This window comes from Protobothrops mucrosquamatus, unplaced genomic scaffold (genome assembly GCF_001527695.2).
Source record: "Protobothrops mucrosquamatus isolate PMUCROS unplaced genomic scaffold, P.Mucros_1.0 scaffold104, whole genome shotgun sequence".
In the NCBI taxonomy this organism is placed as follows: Eukaryota; Metazoa; Chordata; class Lepidosauria; order Squamata; family Viperidae; genus Protobothrops; species Protobothrops mucrosquamatus.
The window spans coordinates 204,665-226,628 of record NW_015386477.1 but is presented as its reverse complement, the minus strand read 5'-3'; the positions used below and the strand labels follow the sequence as shown (position 1 = coordinate 226,628).

At 39.9% G+C, this 21,964-nt stretch overlaps 1 protein-coding gene across 2 annotated transcripts; it reads right to left on the bottom strand.

Moving 5' to 3' along the window:
* Positions 1–2,271: 2,271 nt before the first annotated feature.
* FAM110C (family with sequence similarity 110 member C) lies at positions 2,272–14,293 on the bottom strand. 2 transcript variants are annotated; one of them, XM_015812651.1, is made up of 2 exons: positions 13,141–14,293; positions 2,272–2,600 (listed from the first exon to the last, which is right to left on the bottom strand). In XM_015812651.1, exon 1 carries the CDS (start codon positions 14,264–14,266, stop codon positions 13,151–13,153), a length of 1,116 nt encoding a protein of 371 aa, XP_015668137.1. In that variant the 5' UTR covers positions 14,267–14,293; the 3' UTR covers positions 2,272–2,600; positions 13,141–13,150. The 2 variants fall into 2 exon arrangements, with proteins under 2 accessions (XP_015668137.1, XP_015668138.1); XM_015812652.1 differs by having other exon boundaries at positions 2,272–2,595.
* Positions 14,294–21,964: the final 7,671 nt, after the last annotated feature.

Below are 21,964 nucleotides of genomic sequence, written 5' to 3'. Positions count from 1 at the left end.
CCTAAGATGGAGGCAAAGGCAAACTATTTCTGAGAAACCTTGTCAAGAAAACTGCCGGGGCTTCTCCATGCAGTCACTAAGAATCTGACATGGTCAACCAGAAGGAGAAAAAAAAAATCCTTGCAGATGCCCATCTAATTTCAATTTTTAAAAAAACTCTGAAACCCCACCCTCCCCAAGCCCTAATGTTCAACAGCAGGGGTGGGCAACCATGACCACTTTATAACCTGTGGCCTTCAACTCCCAGCATTCCTGAGCTAGCCATATGGCTCAGTAATTCTGGGAGTTGAAGTCCACAGGTCGTAAAGGGACTGTAGCTTGCCCACCCTTCCTCAACAGGCTTCACACAGTGCAATGCAACCCTCAGATTTGTGTTACTGTGCCATAAGGTTTATAAAGCATATTGGCTGCATTCACACACTGCAGTAAAGCATACCGAAATAAATGAGTGCAACTCATGGTCCCCAGTAGCTGGAATCTAAGGACAGGCTGTTTCCAACCCTGCAAAACTATCATAACTAGTAGATTTCGGGGGGGGTGGGGGGAGAAGAGAAAGAAAAAGATATTATATTGTATGGAGCTGAAGTGAGAATAATATTTTAAAAGAGATCCCTTTTTGTATTTGCTCGCTACTAACCCAAAACAGTGTCAGGAATATTGCAGGAGAATGAGAAATCCCAGAGGGACCTTTTTCCACCATAGGAGTATGATGGGTTTGTGTTAGCACGAAAGGGTTCCTGATTTCCAGTCTGTGCATGCCAGTCTTAGACAAAAGGGCTGCTACCTTTGAGGAATGAAGAATGTTCAGACAAGTTTTTATTTTCCTGGTAAGAACTGCCCCACATTTTCTAAGGCAGAAAAAATAATTTTGATTTTGACTGCAGCTAAGTTTGGTTATTCAGTGTCAGCTTTGCTACCTTTCTTTCTTTCTTTCTTTCTTTCTTTCTTTCTTTCTTTCTTTCTTTCTTTCTTTCTTTCTTTCTTTCTTTCTTTCTTTCTTTCTTTCTCTAGGATAGATAGATAGATAGATAGATAGATAAATAGATAGATAGACAGACAGACAGACAGACAGACAGACAGACAGACAGACAGACAGACAGACAGACAGATAGATAGATAAAGATAAATAGAGATAAATATAGATAGAAGATAGACAGGCAGGCAGGCAGGCAGATATGACCATTTGCTATATATGAATGCCAACGAGGCCGTCTTTCTGAAAGAGCAGAGAAAGACATGTTTGCACTTGCTTGCTGTTACAGAAATGACAGCCAGCATTTTCCCGGGTGGCAAAGAAACAGACTTGGAAAACCACAGTCAGAAACCATCTTCTCAAAGACATTTTAACAACCCCAGACAGCTCTATGCCCGCCGGCTTGGTTAAACCAAGCATCTGCCTGTGCAACCTACTTGTACCATTAAAAAAAAGCAATGCTGTTTTATAATAATGAGCACCATTCCGTTATTTGGGAGAGGGGGGGGGCGACTGTTTAGTACCATGGCACATTAAAACTGAATATAGTATACAAGACAAAAAGTCTTATTTTGCAGACATGAGAAATGGGATTAGATTACCAGTTGCAGCTCCGGGGTGACATTATTTCTAATCTGAGACAATCCTGAGCCTTTTGGAGTGATTTTTTTAGGACTCTAAAGTAATGGAAAGGAAGGAAGGGTTCTGGGTCAAGCAGTTGTGCTGTAGGCCCCATGACAGTGCCACAAAGTTTTTTTCTCTGAAATCCTAGAATGGGTGCAAATTGCTGAAGACAGTACTGGCAGGGTTCATTCCTCATGGTTATATTATAGTTTTTGTTTTTTGTTTTTAAAAAAAAGCCCTTTGCAGTTCAAGCATTGCACTAAGGTCCACAACTCAGAGTTCTGAGTTTGCACAACATATTCAACCCAGGCAAAAATCACTATTATGGCTTCCTGTGTCATCTCAATTACTACTGAGATGATAGGTTGGCAGGTAGGTAGGTAGGCAGACAGTCAGACATAGAATCTGCCTAATTGAAAGGCAGCTTTCTATATTTATAGAAGACCATATCTATTCCACTGTAAACATTAACTGAGCAATTAAAACCAGAATCTTGGAGAGAATTGTTTCCAAACATTTAGCTTGTCCCACAAGTTAATATTCATCTATATCCATCAGTGTAGTATCTTATAAATACAAGCCACGAAGTGGACATGTACCTCTCTCACTCTTCATACAGTACACCCACCCACCCATGTGCATGCACACACACAAAACCACATACAGAAACACAGACACACAAAGATTTCTTACATAGAAATTATGCTTTTCATTGTTGGAAACAATGAAATTATCTCTCAGAGACAATTAACTTTAGGTTTCTGCTGTGTTATTAAAATGTACACCAAAAGAGGTCCATGCGTGAATTAAGATCACTCTTGCTTTCTATTCATAACCACAATAAGGAGCATCGGCTTCCATTTCTTGAGTCTGAGCTTCAGGTTTCAATTCATCCTTTAAGAAGCAATAAAGATGCTCCTGCTCCTCTGTGAAGAAGTAAGGGAGAAATGGTTGCTGTAAATCCGCTCTCTGTTGTGTTCAGTCTTCACTGAATGCATCTACTCTGAAAAGAAGAGAAAGAAGTTTTATTGAATTGCTCGCATGCTTAACACTCTGCCGTGTTAAGGTGCTTTATTCAGATGGATGCCGAGAAACATTTTTATATTCATTTCCACATGTTTGTTGAATTTATCACAAACCAAGGGATTTCATTAAATTATAATTTACCACAAATTATATAAGGGTCTTGTTATCTTGACTGCAAACCAGAATATGTGTGGAGACTGTTACTTTAGAATGGAAACTTTTCCCACTTCCCATGGTCCATGCTATGTCCACAGCTCAAGAGCCTTCAGATCTAATACAAATTAGTATTCTTCCACTACTGTACATTATAGCCAAATAGTTTCTTTAACCAGATTTTCCCAACATTCTAAGCCATGACCTAGTGAGCATAATATTAGGAGATCTGCTCACTTCACCCATGCATCATCAGATCTGAGTAGAAGAGTTAGTCAGTGTTAAACTTCTTCTTTGAACACAGCACCTGCCACAAACAAGCCACTCTGTTATCTCCACTGCTCCTCAGTGAAAGGGGTTCATGATTATACTTCTGAAATCAAAGCAACAACAAAAAATCACATCCAATTCCTCTGTCCATATTCTCTTTCTTTATTTCTACCTATTTCTACTTAACTATAAATAATTGAAGTTTGTACTATAAACAATTGCAGCTTATACTATATATTTACACAGTTCTTATTTTGAACAGTATACATGTGTTATACTGCTTGTACTCTATACCCTAATAATAATCACATCAATTCCCTTTGATCGTCATCAACACGATCAAAGAAAGGACACAGGACTGCAACTCCTGTGTCATGCGTACGCAGTGGATGCACTTTTAGAAAAAGTCGATAAAATATTTTATAAAAATATAATAAACTAATAATAAGAGGAGCAAATAAACCTATAAATACATTGCACTTGGCATTGTACAAATCATGGTAGAAAAGCTCAAGATCCACCCATCGTACTGTGAGAATCAGATATGTATACCAAGCCCATATTTTCATTACACTTCTATCACAGTAAGTAAATTGCCTTCATTCTTTTGAGTTGCTGGAAAAACAACTTTCCCAGAAGTGCCCAATATTTCCCAATTGCTCTCTTCATCAGCCTAAGATCCAGTGTTAAGGTGGTGGACCTTGACCCAAAACTCCCAGGTTCTGGTCCATTCTGAATCATGAAGGTTTCATTGACTAATTTTAGGCAGATAGTCAGCCCACCTCCTTCACAGAGTTGTGGTCCTGAGAAAGATGTGGGGAGGGGGAAGAAATGCTACTTGGGCTGCCATGAGCTCTCGAAGGAGAGAGATCTAACAAGTAAATGAATATACAAAGACAGATATCAGATAATGCTATGGAAACCAACAGAATAGAAAGTGTTAGAGAAAGGCTTTAATTTATCTTTACAGGCAGCCTTTTCTTATAAAATGTAATTTCTTTCTTTAAAACCGAAACAAACCCTGAAGGCTTTATTTATGTCAATCTCATTAATGAATATCCCTAGAACACACAGATTTACAGTTTTGCCAGTATCTGTTTGATTTATTCATGCTCACAAGAAAGCCCCATAAAAAAAATTAAGTGGTAAATATAAAAAGTTCACGATTAAGCAAGTGCTGATCCATTAAGAGAGCAACTTTTGAGAAGAAGCTATTTTCTCAGAAACCATAGCATACAGGAGGATACAGGTAGCCCTCGACTTATAACAGTTCATTTAGTGACCAGTCAAAGTTATAACAGCACTGAAAAAAGTGACATGATCATTTTTTACCCTTATGACTGTTGCAGCATCCCCACGGTCATGTGATCAAAATTCAGACACTTGGCAGCTGAGTCATATTTAAGATGGTTGCAGTCTCTGGGGTCATGTGATTGCCTTTTGCAACCTTCTGACAAGCAAAGTCAATGGGGGAAGCCAGATTCACTTAACAATCATGTTACTAATTTAACAACTGCAGTGATTCACGTAACAATTGTGGCAAGAAAGGTCATAAAAAGACACACTTAGCAATAGAAATTTTGGGCTCAGTTGTGGTCATATGTCAAAGGCTAACCTGTATCTGCCCAGACATAAACACTGCTAAGTTTCCCACTTTCCTTTTTCAAAGGTGGCACACCCCACATTGCTCATCTTCAAGCAATACTAGGTAACTATACAAGCCAACTCCTTCCACATCATAAAGTTAAAGACTTTTTTTCAGGTCAAAGCCAGATGAATGTAGGAAGAGCTTGTCTTTTGTTCTCAGTGTGATTGTCTCCTTTGTCCCTTCAGTTTTTGAAAGAAAATGTTTAGGCCACAACACAAGAATCCACTGAACTTGAGTAGTGAAAAGGCAGAATGAAGTGAGCCTGGAGTAGGTGGAGCCAGCACCCACTAATTCTTTGTGGATAATTGCTGCCAGACAGAATTTAGAAGGTATTGGCAAGAAAGCTGCTTTAACTACTAGTTAATAGCTCCCTTGCAGATAGAAACATAGCATCCACTGGATGAGATATGCCTGAATTTCTGCATTTATAGATTCCATTTCCAGCAGACACAACAAGAAAACGTCTCCTGGCCTAACTCACCAGTATTCAATGTAAAGACAGTGTATACCAGCTGAATACATAATAGTGATTACAAACTTTAAACAGTGATATGTTTGATGAGATCCTGAAAAAAGAAAGGCGAGGAGTTTGAAGACCAAAGGCAATATATGAATATGTGAAAAGAAGGATGGTCTGCAATTATAAGAAGCTATAATGATGTAGAGTGAATGTTGTGCAATACTTTAGCTATACAGCAGAAACTTGATTTAGTATATTTTGAATTCAGTGGCAGAAATTCTTGTTATATTTATGTTATTACAGAACATAACAGGAATTTCTTCCAATATCATCTGTTGCATCTGTGGATGGTGTAGTCTCCAACTTAATGGACTATTGGGAATAATGGGCAATACCTCCCTCCAGTTGATCTGTTAACACAGAGATTTATGTTGTTTTCTTTTTTTCTGTCTCATGTCTTTAACCCTATTTCCCATTCCTTTCTGGTTTTTTTCTTAAAACCCCATGGAGAATAGTGGCAATTACACACACACACACACACACACACACACACACACACACACACACACATCAAAAAGTCATAAAAATAAACCCAAGGGAAACAGGATAATAGTAGTATTTTCTCCTGACTGGCTCAAGGTTGACTCAGCCTTCCATCCTTCCAAGGTCGGTAAAATGAGGACCCAGATTGTTGGGGATAATATGTTAACTCTGTAAACTGCTTGGAGAGGGCTGTAAAGCACTGTGAAGCGGTATATAAGTCTAAGTGCTAATTGCTATTCTTCACTGTTTGACAAATCAATAGAAACCATTGGCTTTCCAAATGTAACTCACCAGTTGATAAACAGTAATTGTAACACAACTTAAAAGTCAGTTGCTAGATAAAAATACATTAGCCCTCAATTATGATCACAATTAAGCCCAATATTTCTGTTGCTAACCAAGACATTTGTTAAGTGAGTTTGGCTCCATTTTACGACTTTTCTTGCCACAGTTGTTAAATGAATCACTGCAGTTGTTGAGTTGGTGATATGGTTGTTATGGGAATCTGGCTTTCCCATTGACTTTGCTTGTCAGTAGTTTGCAAAAGGTGATCACATGACCCCAGGACATTGCAACCATCAGAAATACAAGTCAGTTGCCAAGCATCTGAATTCTGATAACGTAACCATGGGGATGCTGCAATGGTCTGAAATGTGGAAAAAATGGTCATAAGTCACATTTTTCAGTACTGTTGTAACTTTGAATGGTCACTAAATATATGGCGGTAAGTCAAGGATAACCTATATAGCATTGATGTGATGTTAAGTATAATTGAATAGACTGGGATTGAGTAGTGGCTCACTCTAATCACCTTCTGGTCCTTTCCTCATTGTTGAGATGAAGTGCCATCCTCCCATTCTTTAGGTGGCAGAAAACTGTGCTGGTTTGAAATCTTCTCCTATTTCCAGTCCCTCTTCTTCTATGTGTTGTGAAGCTTTGATGAATTGTAGGGAGCCATGGGGGTGACCTTGGAGAAAGCATCCCAAGGAGAGATTTTCTGAACAATTAATCAGTGGAACAACTTGCCTCCAGAACTTGTGGGTGCTCCAATATTGGAGATTTTTAAGAAGAGACTGGACAGCCACCTGTCCCTGAGCAGAGGGTTGGACTTAGAAGACCTCCAAGGTCTCTTCCAACTCTGTTATTCAGTAATTCTGCATCCAGAAGACAACATGACAGCAACAAGTACTAAAGCTGCATTGCACCCAGGAAGAAAGGAAAGTGCTACAAAAACTCTCAGACTGGCTACCCTATAATTTCCCTAGGGTACAAGTAAAAGGGAGGGATGGGAAAAAGCAGGCAGACTTCTCAGCAAAGTATAGTTGTACTCTACTTCCTGTAGAGTCATACCTTGTACTGCTGACACAAATGTCCTGATTTTGGGTGAGCAACACAGGTTGAACAAAGTAACTTGTTGAGTTTCTCCTACCCCAAACTCACTCATAGGCTGGAATGAGAAAAAGCTTCATGAGGGACCAAGGCAGAAAAAAGATGCCGGAAGTTTTGGGGGCCAGAGTTAGGGGCATATGGGGATACAAACTATCTATACGAACCATGCTTTATCTGTTGGCATGATAGGTGTAACTGTATTTTGGCTCAATATGACTCTATAGAAATGTTTTCTTATTGCATCAGTTGGGGGGGGTTTCCTTGTGATTCTCCAGAATTTGTTGGTTTCTACCCACATCCCTGTCATATTTAATGATTTACTGGGCGAGAGGGAAGATGGGGGTTCTAACCATATTTAGAGGGAATCACATCTCCATCTTTGTCCTATATAAAAATTGCAAGTTTGATCTATCATAGCATTTAGTACCACGAAAAAATACTTTGTTCTGTTAGTTTAAAGAATTACTGCTACAAGTTTAAATTAATTATACAATTATTATACAAGCAGCATAGAGAGAAATGAAATTTGCAAACTCTCACAGGGAATGAGGATGTCAAGACCTTAAGCGTGTAAAGAAATCCTACTGGAATACTTCAAGCATCTTCATCCCAACTGTCTACAATGAGGCCACTTACACATAGACCTTGCTAATGAAGTTAAAACTAGTCTACTGCTCCAGTATGTTGTTTTAATCAGCACTCATTCTCTAACCACAGTGATAATCTGGTCTGTTGGTTATGTTTCTTTAAAAATGAAGCAACCAAGAAAACTGTTAACAGGTATAGGCAACTGTGTTTACTTTTTGGAAAAAAGCCAATATTTGCAGGAAATCAAGGATGTATTATTTCATAGCAGGAAGTACCTAGCATTACAGAACTAGGCCTGGATTACAGGACTGTAAATGTATGATTCAGTAGCCTCCTTACAGCTCATCCTCTGACTAACGAATTGTATAAATACTATAACAATGAATTACAAACTGGGTACTTTGTAAAGGATTTGCCACTGAATTCTTCAGTGCAAAGACTGTATGCATTTACCTTAACAAGAGCTATTCTAAATTAACAAAGATCAAAAATCTCTCTTCTGATATTTTGAAGGACACAGTGAAATTAGCTACCAACAACATTCTCAAAACATTGCTATTTGGAGCTGTTCTTTTGGTAGTGCTGGCTCTCAGAGTTATTTACAGACTAGATTCACACATTATGCTAAGCCAAAGTGTAGTTTGTTTGGTTTTAGCATAGTGTGAAGTGTGACTTAACCATTGTGGATTGTATAATATGGTGGACATCTTAGCATATTATGGGAACTCAGCCCTTTGTGGCTCAATTAACAAACCATGCTTAAGTCAATAATGGATTATTGCAATGCATAAATCTTTTCCCTGGGGTCTGCCTTTAGAATCTTTTAAATGCTTGCAAAACTCTATATCCTGCAGGAGCTTCATAATAAAATGCCTATTAGCAAAAATGATTATTTCCAGCCTCAAATCTGTAACTGTAGCTTATACCAATCATAGGGGGACAAAACTTGATTTGACAAGCAAATTAAAAAATAAAATTCTTAACCATTCCCTTTCCATCACCACCATATTTCCTTTTCCACATCCTTTCCAAGCTACTACCCTCAATCAGGGACCTATGAGAAGTCAAGCACTGGTTAGTGAAGAAGGCTTTCCTGTTTCAAATATTTTAGAAAAGCTCAGAATCAGCTATATTTATCTATTTTTATTTATTCGTATCCCACCTTTATTATTTTTATAAACAACCCAAGTCAGTGAATCTATCCAACACATTTTCCCCACCACAACAACCCTGTGAAGTGGGTCGGGGAGAGAGAGAATGAGAGAGAAAAACTTGGCCCAAAGTCACCCAGCTGGTTTTTCATGGCTAAAGCAGACTTGAACTCACACTTTCTAGCCTGTTGCCTTAACCACTAGACCAAACTGTCTCTCTGTGTAGAAACCCCAATCTTTTTGAGAAAACAGAGCAAACAATTCAATTGTTTTCAACCTGACGTCCTTTACAATGTGTTTATCCTAGCCAAAAATCTGGAGAGTTTGAAAAGATGAGGAAGATTTAATATTGGAGAAGGCCATTTCTGATATATCTTTCTGCGAAGGCAGATGGGGACAAATAAGAAAGATTGTGGGAAAGATGCCTCATTCTGTACCATGCTCCCTGGATGGCTTTTGATGTTGTTTTGGATTAGTCAGCAAATACCCCAAACACCAGAATACCTGCCTTCCACTCTAGGAGTTAGCCAAGTCTTCAAGGTCAAGTCTGTGAAACCAGCCCTCCTCCTAATCCAATTTTTGGTCCCAAGATCTCCTTTACTGCTTTCTCTCCTGCAGCTAGACTTCCTTCACTACTAGTGTCAGTTTAAAGGATGGGATGGAGATTTCATTCTGAAACTATCATCTGAACTGGCTGACTTATCTTGTGGGTTCCTTTCTCTCATCTGTTGGTGTTCTTTTCCCAATGTGGCAGATCCGGTTTTAGAAAAGTTGCTACTCACACAGCTCAGCCTCCTAACTAATTTATCTATTTCCAAGGATAAGTTAAAGAAAGAACCATTGATCAGGCCTCTGTTATAGATGGATTTTTTTATCTTATTTTTTCCTGGTAAATTCTAAACTCTGCCCTGCAGATTTTCAAGTAAGAACACTCTTTTCTTTAGGGCCATGCTGTGACTCAAACTGGAACACACTTTCATTTAAACAAGTCTAACTACACCAACAGGATAAAAACCTGTGAGGTCCTCACTTAATGACAGCAACAAAACTGCTGATATTGCTATTGCCACTTTACAACCATGCAGCTTAGCAAGGAAATTTCAGTCCCAATTACCACTATAACCTGAGTAGTTGTAGTTGCTTGTAAATATATCAGATGATTGTGACTTATTAAACAAATCATGGCTTAACACGAGGTCTGTGATTTTCCAAACATAGGTCAGTCAAGAGTCTTCTGTTCAGAGAAATATTTTCTCAGATTTTATTAATGTAATTGAGCCAGTTTGGTGTAGTGATTAAGGTGCTAGCCTAGAAGCCAGGAAACTATGAGTTCTAATTCTGCCTTAGGCATGAAGCCAGGTGGGTGACGTTGGGCCAGTTACTCTCTTTCAGCCCAAGCTAACTCACAGAGTTGTTGTTGTTGTTGTGGAAAATGGAAAGTGAAAGGAGTCTTAAGTATGTTTGCTACTTGGAGTTATTAAACATAAAAGAAATACAATAAAACTCTAACAAATGAATATTCTTTTCCTCAGCATCAACACCATTCCGGAAACTGTGTGTTTGAGTGGAAAGATGAGTAAAAAGAACTTGGAAGCCAATCTTCTTGAATTCAATGGTGTTTCCTTACAAATGAACCCATGAGAATTTATTTGTATTATTTCTTCTAGACCAGTGTTTTTAAAACTTGGCAATTTAAAAATTTGTGGTCTTCAACTCCATACTGGCTGAAGAGTTCTGAGAGTTGAAGTCCACACATCTTAAACATGCCAAGTTTGAAAAACATTGGTCTAGACTTTTTCCACCCTGTATTCCATGAACTCTTTCCAAAGCTGTTCCCCATAAAACACTAAAGGTTTTTTTAAAAACCCTTTCCAATGTATATAGTATGTGAGAGATGCATGTCCATTTTTTTAGTTTTTATTTTAATTTAATTTCTGTTTCTTGCCTGAAAGCATAGCCAGTCTAGGAGATTAGGCTCATAAGACTGTCTGATAGACAATCATCAAATACATAGAGGTTGAGTTGGTATGGGATTATTCTTTTCTGAGATAAAATGGAAACATAAGTGGGTGTAACTACTTTGCTATTTTCCTATGAAGAAAAATAAATAGATTTATATTGTCATGCTTTTTTTAAAAAATCAAGGAAATCAAATTTCATTTATTTTCCTTCTGCTAAGAATGAAGTACTGGTGAATAATTAAAACCTTGGTTTTCTATTCAGATGTTATCAAATCTCTCTCTCTTTAAACAAAATCGCTCCAGGTGATACAGCCAGGACTTCTCTGTTAAGCTATGGGATCATTTCTTCATGAACAAACACTATTGTATCTTAACCAAATGCAAATTCCTTAGTGCTTGAACCTCAGCTAAGATGGCTCTAGACAATGACTACCTTATAATTAAGCAGTGAGATAACCTCCTTGAACACAGCAGCAAATTATTCATTATTTATTTAGTTGTTGCTGTGTTTTCTCTCCCAAGCATTTCTGCTTCATGTCAACATTGCTTGCTCAGTTTTCAGAAGGAAATGCCATCTGAGACTTACTTCAAGTAGCATGTTATCTCGGAGTGATCCTGACCAAGACACTTGCCCTTCCAAAGATGTATGTAGGGCTTGGTTGCTTATAATGTACAATACACTTACCTCACTATTTGACCTAAATATATTTTTGCATGTATTGTATTTTATGATGTGCCTAGCATCAGAACAGATTATTATGGCTAAATTAGCTGTGGCTCAAGGGCGCATCAACTGATTGGTCTCTCTTGGCCGATAGATGCTAACTGATGTCTCTTACTTTGTAAGTTTATTTGGTAAACTACCTTATTTAATCTCAGTACGTTTAACCAGAAACACCGCTGCTCCAAGTGGTAAGTACCAGTATTCGATGACTGCATTTGGGACAGCCAGTCAACACTCTGTGTTTCCAGTAAACACCAGTAAGAAAAATACAAGCACATGCCTAGCTGTTGAAGAGTAGGGTAGTCATAGCCCATGCAAAGTGTCCCTTGCACAATAGCACACTTCCTTCATGGAGTGTAAACCTCTTAATTTCCATTTATTTCAAAGGGATTCTATCTCACATGTATGATCATTTAGCTGTTGCAACTGATTGAAACAGCTTGTTTGGTTGTTGTTGTTTTGCCTTGATGTACCAATTGTTAAATTCTGGATCAGTGCTTAAAGTTCAGTGAATGATGGGGAAACTGCCAAATCAATTACAGTATATCAAAGGTTCAAGTTTGTGAATGGATCTTCTGACTCCTACACAACTTTTCAGTAAGTGTTGTTTTTAAAATGTCCAGCTACAAAGCCATTGCAAAGTCCAAATGCTAAGTATATTTGGTGAGAAGTAAATCTTATTGATATACTATATCCTACTTCCTAGGAAACTGTGCCCAAGACTGTACTACATCATGCTGTCCATTTCCCGTTTGACTGGGAACCAGTCCTTTTAGATTTATTGGGGCACCAGCTGAATCAACAACAGCCCTAATATTTAAGCCCTCCTTTTTGCACAGATGCAGTCATGTATCCAGTTTCAGTCAAGTTGAGGCGAAAGGCAATAAATAGAATGAAACAGCAAGAGATATCCCACTCACTCCTCAACAGAATGGAAAATGAGAGATGCCAGGAAATAGCTGCCGAACCTGTTATGTTGTGACGTAAGAGGAAGGCTTATCAAATGAAATACAGTGGGAAAAAGAAGGCACAAAAAGGTTTCTTATTCGCCATAACTTAAAAGGGATAAATAAGAAAGAGGATAGTAGAGGGATGATGAAATTGACAGGTCCCATTCTGCAAAGGACAAAGTGTGTGCCAGTTTATCTTAATTAGATAAAATGAAGGCTTGAGCAAATGGCTAGGCGTTTTGTTATCATGGCCCAACCTGCTGTAAATAAGCTATTTGCCAGTCAGAGGACAGACATGATGTGTAAATATTGACTTTAAATTTCTTTGGTGGTTCTCATTTCTCCTTAGCAAAGTCCATGACTTTCTAAAGGTCAGCTCAAACAGTGGAATCTTTCATAAAAGAAACAGTAACCAGCTTTAACTTTCTGGAAACATTTACCATTATAAAATTATGGAAGGCCCAAATGCAAGAATTATCAAAACGGGTACCGTATGTTATGCCCATAATTCTTTATATATTAAATATAATTATATATTAAAGACAATTTCCCCATCCCTTACTCCATGATGCTAGAGACATAAAAAGGAGAGAACCTTATTCTGTATATTCATAGCTATGCACGGTGATCTCAAAGGTGCACAGATACACTTTGCACACATGCATTTGTGTTACACTGACCTGGGTGTCTCTATGAAGGAAGCAGTCCTGATGCAAAGTCCTGCATCATCACATTAGCCTCTTTGGCTTTCTTGCACATGTACAGCCACTTGATTATCCGAGCATTGCGTTCAACCACAGAGGTGCCACTAGGCCCCTGTTCTGTGAGCTCTTCCTCCAGGAGTCCATCCTCATCGCTGTGTCTTGTGAAGTCACTTTCAGAAGCTGTCCCGCTGATGCTGTGCAGATGGAATGAGAAATTGTCTGAAGCTGCCGAAATATTCTCTTGGCCTAAATCTTTTATTACCTCAGGTGCAAGGCCACAGCTCTTAAAAAAAGTGTCAAATTCAGAGAAGGATTTTGAATATCGTGAACTGATATCTGACTGAGATCTTTGAAGACCTTTCGATCTCATCTCCTTTAGGTCATAAGGTGATGAAGTCACATTTAGGGCAGTTTTGCATCTGCTGACCAGAAAGGGCATTGGGTTTGCCTTTGTGGATGAATTCTGTCCTTCTAGATCATAACTATGACTTGTGTCTTTGTCCAAGATAGTCCCTTCCACTTCAGGAATGGTTTCTTCCTTGAGAACTGCTTTGGACACCTCAGAAAGCAGCTGCTTTTCCTTGAAGGAACCCTGGAACAATCTCCTGAAGGAACCCTGGAACAAATTCCCACGAGTATTCTCCTGGCTTTGACCTCTGACGAATTCACATTTCTGACGATAGATCACCAAGGAATCTGGCCGGATCTGCCTTTTACCACTGTTGCGCCTCACAATGGGCGGACCGCTCTGCCGGGTTGCCGGGCTGAGTTCTGTGGTCCTGGGAACTTGGGCTGCCGTGTCCTTCTCCTCTCTTGAGAGTTCAATCTTCTTGCTTTCCACTGAGCAAGTCTCACTGCTGCTCTCCGAAGTTGAGCTGAGGGTGATGGCCGGCACCTGCTTCCTGCTGATGACTTGCTGGCTTTTCACGTACTTGGCCTTATCTGCTGCCAACCTTTCCACGGCGCTCTTCCTGCTAGGGTTGGCTGCCTCCATCTGCTTGCGAAGGTGTTCTGGACCCTTGTGGAGAAGCCGTGCTGTCAGCGAGGAGGGGAAATCAGAGATGGCATGCATTCTCCCCATGTGGGAGAGTTCGGTTGGCATAGCAGGCTCAGGTGTCCCACGCTGATTTGCACTTCAGGAAAAAGAAAGAAAAATTCAAAGCTCCTCCTCCTCCTCCTCCTCCTCTCTTATTCTTCTGGGATAAGCAATCCAACGAACCTCTCACAAACAGCCAACCCCTGTTGCTGTCTCCATCTCAGTGCTTTCCAAACAAAGCAAAACACCTCTGCTCTGGCCAAGCCCAACTGTCTGTGCCTGCTGCAGACACTCTCTAACTGCACACATGCATAAGTACACACCCCTCCACAGCTGCTTCTTTGCACATTCACCTTTCCACTGAGCCAGCCCCTATGAGCCAGGCACAGCCAATCCTCGTGAAGCACAAAAGGCCTCTCTGACATCAGTCGGGAGGGAAATGACTCACTGATGCTAGAGGAGTGTCTCAAACCATCAACACTCCATTGCCTCAAGCAAGGAGGAGCTTTAATGAAGAGGGTTTTTTTTAAGAAAAATAAACAACACATAAGCTTCCTTCTGCCTCCTCCTACAGCAACAGCAAAAGCCCAATGGGAACGAAAGTGCTGGAGGAGCTTTATTTGGCAGAGATTGAGGTGTAAGGGACAAAATAAACTCCCCCAAGATCCTACTGTAGATAAGGATAAGGTGGTCTTTTCCTAGATGACCTTGAAAGCCCTATTGGTGAGATGAGGGAAGTTCAATGAACTTGGATTTGAGTACTGATGTGTATGTTGATGAATAAACCGAGCTACGAAGCCGGAAGTTCCCAGTTCCAAGTTTGAATCTGCCAAGAAACTCACGAGGCAGCTGAGAGGCTCAGCCTCATGCTCTGCACTCTGTCACTTGGGGAACAAAAATCATGATTTGATTGGCAGGTTTGCTGTAAGGGGAATGCATCCAATGCATTTTGAACACGTGTGGAAGTACTATTCAAATGCCAAATATTATTTATATTGCAGGCAGAGACAGGGGAATCTATTTCCCTTTTACCACTTCCATGATGTATTACAATATGGAAGAGAATTATTATTATTTTTATAAAGAAGTACTAAATTCTCTCTCTTCCTGACATGGTGGGAGGAGAGGTGGGGTAGTCTATGATGGTTAAAAAAAAATCAAAAAATCAAAAGGGGTCTGGTAACATTTTTTCTGACTCCGGCTTTTTTTATTCAAAGGTAAAAGCTTTTGTCTTTTGATGAGAGCTGCAGCGCTCAAAACTTTATGCCGTTTAATAAAATGTCCTAGTTGGCAAAGGTGCTATCAGCCCTCGGTTATAGTCCTCAGGGAATTGTGTCTGTACAAGTGCTGACCTACAGGTTATTTCAAAAAGGACTGCAGCATTCTAATAATTCAGCAAAATACAGGCTTTGGTAAAGTGTTTGCTTTCCATTTTAAACTCGGCTTAAGGTACTCAAGTCACAGCCTGGCAAATTGGCCTGGCTCCAGAGTTCTGATACTCGCCCCCTTTCCTCTGACAACTCATCCTCTCTTCCTGTTGCTCATTCGCCTGTCCCAGTGGCTGGAGCAAATCAAACTCTTACGTTCCATATTGCGTGTAAAATGGTACGGGTGGGTAGGTGGAATTCTAAGGCTATTGAAAAGTATATTTTCACACCATCATAAAGAAGAGGGGAGTCAACCTATTCTCCAAAGCACCTGAAGGCAGGACAAGAAACAATGGATGGAAACTAATCAAAGAGAGAAGCAACCTAGAACTAAGGAGAAATTTCCTGACAGAACAATTAACCAATGGAACAACCTGCCTCCAGAAGTTGTGAATGCTCCAACACTGGAAGTTTTTAAGAAGAGACTGGACAGCCATTTGTCTGAAATGGTATAGGGCAGTGATGGCGAACCTTAGAGACCGAGTGCCCAAAAACTGGCCCTGCCCCTGCTCCACCCCCCTGCCCTGCCCCCGCTCTGCCCCCCCATCCCCCACCCCACCTGCCCACAGGACCACTCACTGCCTCCAGGGCCCACCGCAGATCACCCAGGTAGCCCAGCAGCGCTATGGCAGCCACACCCTCTGCCCGTGCCCTGCAGTATCAACTGCATGATGGGGCGTGAGGACAGAGTCTTGTCTATGTTGCCTGGCTGCCATGTCCTTGGCTGCGCTGCTCCATGTGGGCCATGCTCGGGGGCGACTCCCCTTCAGGGGGGCTGCTGGAGAAGAGGAGGTCACGGGGGGAGGCAAGGCTGGGGCAACGGCATGTCTGCCCACAGAGAGGGTTCCGAGTGCCGCCTCTAGCACCCGTGCCATAGGTTCGCCATCACTGGTATAGGGCTTCCTGCCTGAGCAGGGGGGTGAACTAGAAAACCTCCAAGGTCCCTTCCAACTCTGTTATTCTATTATTCTGCAAGGGATTATAGCAATTTCTAGTCAACCAGAAAACATGATTGCATACCCTGAACAGTTGCTGGCCTGCTGGATTTTCTTACAGAAGGTCATGAGGAGATGTCAGAAGAAAGGGATGTAAGAGATGGAGCTTAAAGTGTAACCCCACTTTCGCTTTTGTCTGGGCATGACATTCTCCCAACTCATTCATTGGATTTTTGGAAGGCAGCACAGTTTTTGGTTGTCATAGTATAATTTGTCCCTTGACTTTTATCTCACAGACTTGTATATATATATTGTTTAAACATCAGCCCTATGAGGTAGACCAGACTAAAAAACAGACTCCACATAATCTAAAACTTTTTTTTATTGAAATTGGCTACAGTAACAGAATTTAGCAAGTCTGAATGTCTTTCCCTCCTCCCTTTTTATATTTGTGTGAATTAGGGCTGTCTGTCTTGAGATATTTTTGTAAAATTCTTCCCTCCTTTGAGCTTAAGCAATGTTTACCTTTTTGTTGCCTTGGTAATGGATCTTCCTTTTCTCAGTCAAGGCCATCTCTGTCACTCTCCCCATTAAGAGAACTTTGCACAGAGAATAGCATAATATTATATTGTGAACTTTTCCCTCCAAAAGGAAACCCAGTAATCCCCAAAGAAAATAAATAGTGCTCAGTTATCTCACATAGTTAATCTTACTGGTTAATTTTTAAGAAGCTTAGTTCTTTTAAAGGACTGAAGAGTCACTGCTTTCCAATCAGAAAGGGGGCGGAAAGGAACAAACCTCCCAGTCACTCTCTAAGCCTTATTGAGGCTACGTGGAAGCTTACTCTGAACCTTTCTTGAAGTGAGCCTGTGGGATCTTGGTGTTTGGGGGGGTCCCATTCTTGAAAAAGTGGCAAATGAGAAAACAGGCAGACAAATCTTATATTAGGCCCTAACAATATCAGGAACACTTGAGAATTGACATACTTACTATAGTAGCCTTTCTTGTACTTCATTTTAAAAGTTTATTTACAGAAAGGACTTGGAATACATCCATTATGTACTTTTACCTCGTATTATTTTTTTCTTCCACAGAAAAAACATATGCCCAAATACACAGTCAGCAGGAGCAAATTCCAATTCATCCTTATACAGGTAGTCCTCGATTTATGACCATAATTGAGCCCAAAATTTTCTGTTGCTAAGCAAGAAGGTTGCTAAGTGAGTTTTGCCCCATTTTATGACCTTTCTTGCTACAGTTGGACTAGAAGATCTCCAAGGTCCCTTCCAAATCTATTATTCTGTTATTCAGTTGTTAAGCGAATTGCTGCAATTGTTAAGTTAGTAACACAGTTGTTGATGAATCAGGCTTCCTCGTTGATTTTGCTTGTCCGAAGGTCGCAAAAAAGTAATCACATGACCCCAGTACACTGCAACCATCATAAATATGAACCAGTTGCCAAGCATCCGAATTTTGATCACCTGACCACAGGGATGCTGCAGTGGACATAAGTGTGAAAAATGGTGATGGGTCACTTTTTTCAGTGCTGTTGTAACTTCAAATGGTCACTAAACAAATTGTTGTAAGTCAAGGACTATCTGCAATCATGAAGCCAGTAAAGGTAAAGGTTTTCCCCATCTAGTCATATCCAACTCTAGGGGACCTTGTTTATCTCTGTTTCTTAGCTGAGGGAACCAGTGTTGTCCGGAAGACATTTTCCGCAGTCATGTGGCCAGCATGGTTATACACTGAGGTGCACAGAACGCTGTTACCTTCCCATCGAAATGGTACCTATTTATCCAATTGCATTTATATGATTTCACACTGCTAGGTGGGCAGGATCTGGGGCAAGGAACACGAGTTCACCCCACTGCACATTGGCTATGGAGTTATTGTATTTATTTACTTTTTTTAAAAAAAGCTTTTATTGGTATAATGCAAAAGAAGGAGAGAAAGATATTCCCCATGATGGAATTCCTTGGTATTTGGAATTCTCAATACTGTTTGATTACAATCAAATAGCAGACGTTTCATAGCAACACTCTTTAACCAACGTCCCTTGTTTTCTTCTGCTCAATTGCTATAATAACAGTTGGTGCAGTGCTGAATCTTCAAGCACTTGACATGTCATGATGAGTTGACCTGACAGCAACTTTGATTTAAGGTGAGAAATTTAAAGACAAAAATTACTTTAGATATATATAGAAAGTTACATGATATGTCAGAGCAGACGTTTAGCTGCTTGATGGCTCACACAAAAACATCAGATTCATTTTTGGCACAGCAAAGATCTTCACGAAAATGGTTAGTCTGTTCAGTCTTTGCTTCCTTCTTTTTAACATTTGCAGGAATGTAGGCTGAGGGGGAGTCTTCCTGACATCCTGGGGAATTACTGCCAGTTCAATCAAGCCAACATCAGGAAATCTCAGATACTGACAAACTTCATATTCATTCAATGCAGTTGGTGGACTGTAAGGGCTTATGAGAATTTCTCCCTCCTAAAATAGATAGCATTTGTATAGTCCAATGATCTCAGTTAAAAAGCAGTGCCTTCTTTTGTGTGATTTGAGATATAGGTGGCAAAGTTGGAATTGGATGATAGTGACACTTTTAAACATCTCTGTTGAAATGCTTCTATTTATATTTGATCACTGCCCAGGAAAAATGGGAAGGAGGCTTTTAGTATCTCTTTCTGTCTCCCTCTCCAAATACTCCAGGTAGCTCTAGAAATGAACTTTCTTTAAATTCTGGCAATCCACTACTAGCTATCATAGACTGGACTTCTCCAATCTGAGAATTTTTGATGTGTGGGATTCCCATAATTCCCAATAAGCATGGGTGAGCACATCTGTTGGGCTTCATGAAAACATTCATAGACAATTGTCCCAAAAGTGCTTTTCCAAAAGGCAAGTGGACTTTCTTGGTTTTTTTCCTTGAAGATATTTTGTTTCTCATCCAAGAGGTTCCTTTCTTTTTCAAAGAAAAAAAACACAAGGAGGTCTGGTTGCCTTTTGGAAAAGCACCTTTGGGACAACCATGATCTGGATGATTGAGAATCTCCATATTCATAGACAGTACTGAATTAGATAACCAATATCCTTCATATGGCATCCAAAAATGCTTTGGTTCTTACATTATACAATGAATTAATTCCAAAACAGGACATCATGATAATGAGGATGATGATATTATCCATTCATTTGTGTCCAACTGCTGGTGACTCTATGGGCCAGGTCTCTCCACGTCTTCCAATCTTGCACTACTTTTCTGTGTTGTTCTATGGTCTGGCTGGTGTCAGCTTTGATGATGAAAAAGCAGGACATAAGTTCTGTTAAAAAAAAAATGACTGCAATTCAAAAGGTTCCCGCCAAGATGCAAAATAGAGATTGAGAAAGTTAAGGTAATTTAATTAAATCTCTTAGCCCTGAACCTCCTCAGTTTTGGCCTTTCATGTTCTTCAAAAGCAACAACCAAGAGGTTGGAAGGTTAGCTATCCACTTTGAGGACCGAAATAATAATAATAATAATAATAAAAGATGTTAATAAAGTTTTCTTCTACAGAACAAGTCCCTCTGTGCAATGCGATTTTAAATAGTGTTTTAAAAATTTCTCAGTAATTTGTTGGCAATTGAATGAATGAAGTTTTCAGAAACAAATGATCAAGTTTATTGTACCATACACATCTGCCCACAAACAGAAACAATAGTTAAGATTTACCTTAGCATTGGAGAGATCCAAGTTTGGGTATATCCCTGAGGTAACTTCAAAGGATTCTCCCATGCTCCTTTCAGTTTCTACTTAGTGTTCCAAACTGGTTCACGTTATTTTGCCATACAAGAGAAACCCCTGCAAACATCTCTCATCAACCAGGTCTCCAACAGTTAAAATACAACCATCATCATTGATTTGCTGCTGCTTCTTGCTACCAGCCCTTTTCAGCTTTGCTTTGTTTAACAGTAAATCTGCTCTGCTCCCCCCAAAAAACACCCATGATAAAAATCAGAAAAGAACTCAGTTCTAAAATTTTTCTACTTGGCTTTGGAAAGTTGCAGGTTTTGGCACTTTCTGCACCGCAACAGTTGACCTACCTCTTAATAACAAGCTTCCACTAATTGAATTAACTATAGAGATTAAATAATGCTGTGGATAACAAGAGTAAAATGGCTCAACTCTTCACCATAATTATATCAATTCCAAAACTATTACAAACAATTTAAGCCCTGTGCTCATGCTTTGTTAGGTTTTGCCCAACCAACCACACACACATGCACACATGCATATACAGGCTGAAATCCAATCAAATGTTTTGTGTGGGATTGGATCTCAAAATAGTGTGTTACTGAGTGTGAAATTTTCAAAGTCCATATGGTTTAAACTCATCTCCTTCCCAAAAAAAATCCCATAAAACATTATCGGGCAAGTATCTGTACATCAGGAATCTGCTGGGATTTCTAACCTGCTGAAGAGATGTTCAGATCCAAAGCAAAAAGTAATAAGAAGCCCTCTATGTGCTCCCCAAAAATATTCAAACCAGTTACACTACTATTTGCTGAAAATCTACCGCTGGAGATGGAAGTGATGAAGCATCAGCCAAAGATTATTAAAAGTGCAAAGTGTAACGCAACAAGCTGGGACTTGCCTACATACTCATGGGTCAATCTATTCATTTTTCAGGTTTTTTATACAAATTTTATTCCCTCAATCAGAATAAAGACAACTGTTCTGGTCCGGAAAATGGGCAAACTACAAATCTGAGAATTTTAATATTTCATTTTTTTTGGTCTGTGAACTGTATCTGAGCTGGTGCAGCAGGATGAGATGCCATCTTTCCTTTTCAGTAGCTGAGTGTGCTTCCAATACACTTCAAATCATAAAACATCAAGATTCTTGCCTGACCTGCCACCCAGCTTCTAGCTGCAAGTCGGTGTGACTCTCCCTAATCCTCCCCCATGATGGCTGCAGCTGATGGGGAAAACACCAGGCTTCAAAGCTTCCCAAAGAAAATTTATATGCAGGAGGAATGACAGTTGATGGGGAAGATAGATTTCCTCTTGACACACGGCTCAAATTTTGGGCAACATCAGCAGACAAATGCACACAGTATGTCAGAGAGGTATATTCCCCCTGCCTATGTTCAATAGGACATACAAGATTTTTGTTACTCCAACAGGTTACTTTTGTCCCTCTTCTGTTGGTCCCTGCTTGTTCTCAGCACTCCAAAGTCAGAAGTGAAGATGGCTTCAAAGTTCTCGGGAGAGATTGGGGAATAGAATTGATGTGTGGAGGCCATTGTAGCTTCATCGTAATGTAAATATTCAATAGTTTGTGCCTTGGCTTGCTGGTCACATCCAATTTCACAAAACCATGGGAAATGTGTGTTTGAAAATGTGTTTTTAAAAGGA

Excerpts from the sequence above, each read along its gene's own strand:
- FAM110C (XM_015812651.1), bottom strand. The coding sequence starts at position 14,266 with ATGCCAACCGAACTCTCCCACATGGGGAGAATGCATGCCATCTCTGAT.